The sequence below is a fragment of the Peromyscus californicus genome, unplaced genomic scaffold, assembly GCF_007827085.1.
Source record: "Peromyscus californicus insignis strain IS unplaced genomic scaffold, ASM782708v3 Scaffold_20__1_contigs__length_68692818, whole genome shotgun sequence".
In the NCBI taxonomy this organism is placed as follows: Eukaryota; Metazoa; Chordata; class Mammalia; order Rodentia; family Cricetidae; genus Peromyscus; species Peromyscus californicus.
The window spans coordinates 53,603,110-53,610,730 of record NW_026294503.1 but is presented as its reverse complement, the minus strand read 5'-3'; the positions used below and the strand labels follow the sequence as shown (position 1 = coordinate 53,610,730).

At 53.3% G+C, this 7,621-nt stretch overlaps 1 protein-coding gene across 1 annotated transcript; it reads right to left on the bottom strand.

Annotated features, from left to right (window-relative positions):
- Positions 1 to 663: 663 nt before the first annotated feature.
- Positions 664 to 7,592, bottom strand: Creld2 (cysteine rich with EGF like domains 2). Its single transcript, XM_052748598.1, has 10 exons — positions 7,347 to 7,592; positions 7,172 to 7,254; positions 6,572 to 6,682; positions 5,977 to 6,068; positions 5,027 to 5,203; positions 4,017 to 4,112; positions 3,440 to 3,523; positions 2,604 to 2,699; positions 1,964 to 2,104; positions 664 to 966 (listed from the first exon to the last, which is right to left on the bottom strand). The coding sequence occupies exons 1-10, from the start codon at positions 7,473 to 7,475 to the stop codon at positions 917 to 919; spliced, it is 1,059 nt and encodes a 352-aa protein (XP_052604558.1). The 5' UTR covers positions 7,476 to 7,592; the 3' UTR covers positions 664 to 916.
- Between the last annotated feature and the right edge of the window lie 29 nt (positions 7,593 to 7,621).

Sequence of the window (7,621 nt, the reverse complement as noted above, 5' to 3'; positions counted from 1 at the left end):
GCAAGGCCAGGGCTCCCCCAGAGGCCACAGACGCTCAACCTATATCCTGATTTTTTTCTGTCCAGCTCAACTGAGGTTGGTGCCTTCCTCTTTGAATGCTGCTGTCAACCCTGCCACAGCAGGCTCATAGGCTGAGCCCCAGAGCAAGTCAGGAATCCCAAGCAATAGAGGAAAGGCTATGCTAGCTTAGTTTAGGGTTCCAGTACGCGTTCACGTGTCCCCAGTGCTTTGGGATGTGTTGAGCGGCACATCGTGGCAGTCAGTGGTAGACATGATTCCCCTATGGTCAAGAATGGAAGAGTGAGCCAGCATCCCAACACCTCCCCACTTGGAAGGTGTGTCCACCTTCCACTGGGCCCCAACTCCCCGGAAGCACCGTAGCGGGAGCCCGGTCTTTAGAAAAGGTATTCAGTAGTCCCTGACGCTACATGTTACATAATTTGCTTACCTGAGGCAGACAGACCACAGGGTAGGGCAGGACCCTCCTCTCCTCTACCACACTGGGCACTTGTTCAGGGACAACTCAACAGGTGCCCACCAAGGTCAGTAACTCTGAGTCCTCATGGGAAGACATGGGGTTCCATCTATGTCCCAGCTCTGGCAGGACAGGTGCAAACTCAATAGCATTGAAGATCTCCATTCTCAATGACACAAACCAACACATTTTATTCCTGGTGACCTTCAATGATCAATTTTATTATAAAGAACAGTATCAAAATATACGAATCTGTTTAAGAACCACCAAGAAATGCAGCTTTTTAAAGGGCCAAGTGAGTATCAACTGTTTCAAAGCAGGCAGCTTCTCCCTCCAAAGTCTCCTGGAGAAATGGGGTTGATGTCCATGGGCCACATTTTCTATAGGATGTCCTCTCAATAACTTAAAAGGGTGAGTCTGGCTTCTGAACCAGGATGCCCGTCACAAATCCTCATGGGAGGGTGGCTGTGTGGGGGTTTCCTCGGCAACTTCTGTCAGAAGACATACAGATCACTGCATGAGTACCCAGTGCTGGAGGGCCTTGAGGATGGGTTTAGATGGGATGGGAGCTGTATGTACAGGTGCTGGTGTCCCAGTACCCACTGGGGTACCCAGGCGGGCACTTCACAGCCTAGAGGCTGAGCAGGGAGGGTGACAGACAGGAGGCAGAGGGCAGGCAGTGGCAGCAGACAATCCTGTCCAATGGCTGTTAGGTTCCTCTTTGATCCTTGGTATTTCACTGACCACAGCACTCCTACACGTGGATGTACAACTGTTGGCCCTGCTCAGGATGGGCTTCTGGGAAACTCTTGTCACTGTTGGCCTCTCTAAACACTGCCTGCTCCTACTTTCTACAACTCTTGAGAGTCTGTCAGACTGAACTCTCTCTCGCAAGGAGGAGCTGACTTTCAGACTGGCACCTATCAATGTGGCTTGGCTTAGAAACAAGAGTTTTTTGCAGATAATTAGGAAAATCAGGATGGGCCCAGTCAAGGGTGACACATGGAGACCATGCAAGGACTAAGAAGGTTCTGGAAGAACTGAACAGACCCTACTTTACAGCCTCAGCGCCAGCCACAGATCTGACCTTGGGCCGGAGTTCCAGAACCCAAGCTCACTCTGCTGGGAATCCTGGAGGGGCTGGTGGCTCAATGAGGCTGCACTCTGCTCTTGCTCCCCGTCAGTGGGTCTGGCACACTCTGCTCTTCCTCTCTTCTCCAGCCATCTGCAGACCCAGTCTGAAGGCGTTAACTGACTCCTCCTCCCTGGACTGGCCTCTCCACTCCTGACAAGTGCCCTCCTCCTCCTCCCCCTCCCCCTCCTCCTCCTCCATGACCTGGGTGTGCACTGCACAGAGGTTTTACCTGACTTCTGCACTATCACCAGAACAACTCTTTGTCCACTTCTCATTTGGCCGATCCCAAGTGTCTGGCTAGTCCCAGCCCTGGGGAGGGCAGGCCACGCTGCTCCTCGCCTTCTGCCACTCACCGCCTTCAGCTGTCTGTACACAAGCATCTTCGGTCTCCTCAAAACCTTCTGGACACACGCAGACAAAGCTCCCTGGAATATTGTAGCAGTTCTCATTTTTCTTCTTACACGCCTTTTCTGCTAGTGAGCATTCATCTATATCTGAAATAAAAATAGTCCATTTCAATAAACGACTGCGCGCGCGCACACACACACACACACACACACACACACACACACACACACACACACGATTAGGAAACTCGCTCATTCACAAATGAAATCAATGGGATCATGAATGCCCATCAGAGAAAGAAGTGGAGATCGGGGAGGTGCTCAGAGGAGAGCTTCCTGGGCCTCAGTGGCCAGGCCTCAACTGGTGGAGCAGAGACATCTCAGCAGTGAGGATGGGAAGCCCAGTGCCCTGGGCAGTGCCCAATACCGTGGAGATGACCTCGAGCCAAGACAGCCAAGTCCCTTGGGAGCTGATGATGGCACAGGGGCTCAGTAAGTGTGGCTGCAACCAGGCCCACAGCACTGTCTGTGCAGGGGCAGACCCCACTTCTATCAGAGGTTGAAAGGGTCCCACCCACAGGGGCCCTTGGGCAAGTGATGTGTTCCTCCTATGAAGTTCCTCTTCTTCCGCAGACAGCTCACTGACCTGTACACTCTCCATTCTGCTTGCTGTAGCCAGAGATACACTCTTTACAATTGGCTGGGCCTTTTCCTGTGCAGCCCACACAGGTAGAATCACATTCTAGAAACAAGGAGGGGAGATGTCAGGCAACTTCCACTTCAGTAAGGCAGGGCGAGAGTAGCACACCACGGAACAGCCCCTAGCAACATGGAGGAACTTCAGGAACAAAGCCACCTCAAGCCCAGTGCCAGCTGGTTTCCCCAATCAAGACCTCAGTGAGAACAGGCGCGTGGAGACTGCAGGCTCTGCGGTCCCAGTGTCACATTTCACTGAGAGGACACTGCACCCTGCTAGCTTAGACCTGCAGGCACTGGGTGGCAGCCTCGCCCCTGCCTCCCTGGGAATTGCCTAAGACCCTAAAATACTCACACCCTTGACTAGCAAATTCGGAAAGCAAAAAAGTGTGAAGTATTTTCTAAGCTGGGCATGGTGGCACACACCTTTAATCCTAGAACTTAGGAAGCAGAGGCAGAGGATCTGAGTTTGAGTCTAACGTGGTCTACATGGTGAGCTCCAGGATACCCAGGGCTACATAGAGGGATCCTGTCTCAAAAAACAAACAAAAAAAAAGTGAAAAGTTTTCCCTACGAGGGAAAAGACTGATGTGACTTAAAAAAAAGATTACTATGATGTAGGAAACACTGGAGGATAGAGATGTGCGGTTTTTCTGCACCATGTCTACTGCCGATGCCACCCCTTCCAAGTTGCTGAAGCAGACCGCAGAGGTCATCCTAGTCTCACATGCTGAAGGAAGAAAGAGGAGCCCTATGGAGGGTGACAGGTCCCAACACTCGGGTCACCTTCACACGTGTATGAGCCGTTGACATTCTCACAGTACTGTGCATCGCTGCAGGGAGGGGTCTCTGCTGCACACTCATCCACATCTGGAACAAAACAGCAAGGCTGTGAGCAGAGCCAAGATGGCAGGGCTGAGGCACCACCCACGACTGCAAAGGGCTCCCATGCTTCCTCACCAGCTCAAACCCTCCCTTCCTGTGCCCTCCTACTCATGGCTTGACACCAGCTTGGGGCTGAGTTCTGAATCTGCCTAAGGCCAAGCAGCTGCTTAGGGGTGAAACCAAACTAGAACTAATAGAGGGAGGAGGGTAGGCGGGGGGCACCTGGGGCTACAGAAGACCAAGCCAGTGCCAGGGCAGGGCCGCATGCCCGGTATTGTGATGCTACCAGTTGTGGTGGGGACACCTGCTTAATCAAAAGCACATGCAGGCCCTAAGAGTGGCCTTCCACAGCCCTGAGGGGCAGAGATAAAAGGTATCATCAGGTGGGAGTCAGACGGGGTGGGGTGGGGGGGGTGGGGAGAGACGGGACCCTCCGCTCTAAGGAACCTTTCCCCCTCCCACCCAGTACCCTCCTCACCCACACAGGCATCCTCCACAAGTGACCAGCCCACTTCGCACTCCACACAGTCTTTGTTGGTTGGACCTGAGCATGTCTTGCAGGACTCATCACAGGCTGAAAAGCAAAGGCTGTATTAGAGGGCCCTTCAGGGAACAGGGTCCCGTCCTCTCCCACACAGAGGAAAGCTTACTTCAGAAATGAGGGTTTAAGCTCAGCGGAGAAATAACAAAAAATGAAAACAAGAAAATAAGCAGCCGTTAATTCTGAACAAGATGTCACTACATGCAGCATCCCTCATGGATTCATAAAACATGAAGTGTGTGAACTCAACCAGGGACACTGCCCTGTGCAAGCACAACTACAGGGCCCCCGAAGGCCGGCAAGGCCTGTGCTCTGCTCAGTGATTTGACAAGCAGAGCTGACCTCAGTGGTGGGAAGCACCTGCCCGGGTAACCTTGACAACCAGGTAAAAACAAGAGAGCTGGTGGAGCCAGTACTCCAAGGGTCCAGGTTCCAAGGGTGTAGCCATCTCTTATGGGCTCAGAAAGTCCTTATTCCCTCTGAGTTGTTTGATGGACTACGGATACATCCTAGCCTCTCTATCTTGCCTCCTCTCTCCAAGGCTACCTGGCAGGAAACTGAAGGACCTGTCCATCCTCAAGGGACAGTCATAGGTTGGGAGCAAGCCTTTCATCAGAATATTCCAGGTGATCATATGGATTATGGCCCACTACTAGGTGCTAGGTCAAAAAACCCAAGGGCATTTGGCATAGGCATGACAGAACCTGATACATATGCACTCAAACTCCATGTCACGCCCACAAGAAGCGGCAAGTAGCTTTTCCTTCTGGTGTAGTTTACGGATACTTCAAAAAGGCCACACCTCTAGTCCTCCTGAACTGCTCTGGACACCTGGGGTTAGGGGATCAAGAGGCCCTCTGTTCCCAGCTATGCAGTTTCGGCAGAGGGCTGCTCCCCACAGCCTCATCATAAACCAAGCTGGACAGACTCTGGGTGCTGCTGCTTACCTGCGCAGATGCTGTATGTCTCGTTCCTCATCAAGCTGAAGTAGCCATCCATGCAGTCGACACACAGTGGCCCCTTGTATCCTATGTGACACTGGCAGGACCCGTCACCCTCTCTGCTGCCATCTCCACTGCAGTGGCCATTCCCGCTGCAAGGCCTCTCAGACCCACCCTGGCATTCTTGGGAGACATAAATCTTTGCTTGGAGCATGCCCCAGGGGTGGCCATGCTGTTCTCTCTCACACAACACCTCAACATGCTCACAGCCTAACAGCCATTGGGATCCCTGACAATTTACACCTGGCACCAATCCTGCTGAGGAAACAGGGGCCTGAAAGCTGAAGGAAAGGGCCAAAGACAGACACTGACTACCCAGAGCCTGCAAGATCAACACTGTAATGCCTGTGGGGAGCCAGCTGTGGGACAACACATTATGTGCCCGCAGAGAGAAATCTGATGTGTTCGGCACCTGGCCAGAGGGAGACAAGCAAGAGGCATCTCAGCCCGTATGCATGCCTGAAACTGAAACTGCTGCCACCAGACCCAGCCCGATCTACATGACTGAGTCCGGTCTCAAAGCTCACTTCATAGAAGGGCCAAGGCCAGCTAAGCATGCCTACCACCCCCAACTCCTCATCAACAGGTCTGTGGAGTACACACGAGCTCCTGAGTCCATGATCCCTACCCTAAAAACACATTAGGACCAGAGGCTCTGAGCTCTACAGTGCAAAAGAGGAACTTTCCTAAAGTTAGCAGTGATGCAGGAGCCCATGGTCCAGGCTCACAGCACCAGAGTGGGGGTGGATAGCTACTCATCTGCGGAAAGAAGCAGGGTCCCCAACTCCACAGAAAGATGATGAGTTCAAGTCCCCTCTGTGCTTTTAGACACGAGAGAGTCAGAGAGGAATAACAGGAAAGATGCAGACTTGGGATTTCCCAAGAAAAAAACGTACCCTGACAGTGTGGCCCATAGGTGCCCGGAAGACAGCATGCTTTCAGTGTGTGTACACAGAACCACTCAAATAGGTTAGGGTACTCCTTCTTCCTGAGGATTTAGAAATGGACATTAAATCCCATGAAATGCTGGGCTGGGGGAATGGCTCAGTGGTGGAGCACACACAAGAACACCCTAAGAGATGTCTGAAGCCTTGGACAGTTTCATACCCTAAATATACTATAGGCCTTTACGAACATTCTGGTGGGGAAGTCTAATTTGTAAACTAGGCATAGTAAGGGATCCACAATATCAAAACAGGATATGATACACTGTGATGAGACTTATCTTTAGGCTGAAGTAACTACCTCAGGTGATTTGGGGTAGGAGGCACTGTACAAGCCCCCAAAGCTGTGTGATGAGGGAATCAAGAGTCAGGTGTGCACAGGACCTCTTTGCAAGCTTCCCGACTCTAAGAGCTGTGCTCTGGTAAGAGACGATGGTAATAAGTGGGTAAAATGGGACAGGGATGTAGGACTGCTAATGCTTCTGTAATTTCTCTACTGGGAAGTGACTGAAAAATACCGATCAGAAGGCAGGTCCTGAACACTCACAGTGTCTGCCACCAGGCCTCTAGCTGCTCCTCCTGCTGTTCCAAGAGCTGGTTGCACTCAAAGTCGCTGCTGTCACACAGGCCCTCCAGGATCTCCAGGAGCCGAATCTCACTGAAACATAACCTGTCAGCACCCCAAAGCACCAGCACCCCAAAGCACCAGTCTGCTCACTTTAGACATGTCCCACTTAGAGACTACTTTAGTGAAGAGGAGACCCTCCACAACCACGGGCAGGGTTAGTCAGTAAAGGGAAGCTAACTTGGGATGTGCAGGGGACCCAGGGATAGCAGGTGCCTCCATCACCACAGCATGGGAAGGAGAGCTCATTCCGTCCCTAGGAGGGCTGGGGGTTCCAGTTTGCGTTTTCAAAAAGCCTTTGTGTGGGTGTGCGTGTGTATACACTACACGCGCGCGCAGAAATGGCTGTAAGGAGTGTGGAAGGCTGTAAAGTCAGTGAGTGGCCAGAGGCAGGTATAACCAAGGACAGGTGTCCACCATCTAAGGACCCCTTCCGTGTGCCGGTGGTTAGCACAAACCCCAAGGTCTGACTGCAGATTTGCAGTTCGTGGCCGCCAATCCGCGCAGTTCTTGGGCACTTACCTGAATTCGTACTTGGAAAGAGTTTTCTCCTCCCACGCCGTGTTGCCGCCGCCGAAATTCTTCCTGGCCGTGTTGGCCATCCCCTGCGGAGGAGGTGGCACCGGCTCGGTGGTCCGCTGTGAACCCCGCTAGCCCCCGCCCTGCGCCGCTGCCCCCGGGCCCGCCGCCCGCCTACCTGGTTAAACTTGTCCACCAGCGTCCGGCACCTCTGGCACATTGTCGGCTTTCGGGAGGTCATGGCCGCCGGCGGCGACAGCAGCAGCAGCAGCAGCAGCCCGAATGCGGCAGCGGGCGGCAGGTGCATGGCGGGCGGACTGCCGGGCGACCGGCAAGGAACTGTGGAGTCTCGGCCTCCGCCCACCGGCCCGCGCGCCGGCCGTTCCCCGGGCTACTTCACGGCATCGCCGAGGCCCCGCCCAGCTCTCAGCAGGCGCGCTGCCATTGGCCGGA

What these genes read in the sequence shown, in the direction of transcription:
- Creld2 (XM_052748598.1), bottom strand. Translation starts at nt 7,475, where the DNA reads ATGCACCTGCCGCCCGCTGCCGCATTCGGGCTGCTGCTGCTGCTGCTG. An exon ending in CTTTCCAAGTACGAATTCAG is followed by an intron (nt 6,683 to 7,171) that starts GTAAGTGCCCAA and finishes GTTATGTTTCAG; the next exon opens with TGAGATTCGGCTCCTGGAGA. An exon ending in CGGCTCATACACGTGTGAAG is followed by an intron (nt 2,700 to 3,439) that starts GTGACCCGAGTG and finishes CCTTGTTTCTAG; the next exon opens with AATGTGATTCTACCTGTGTG.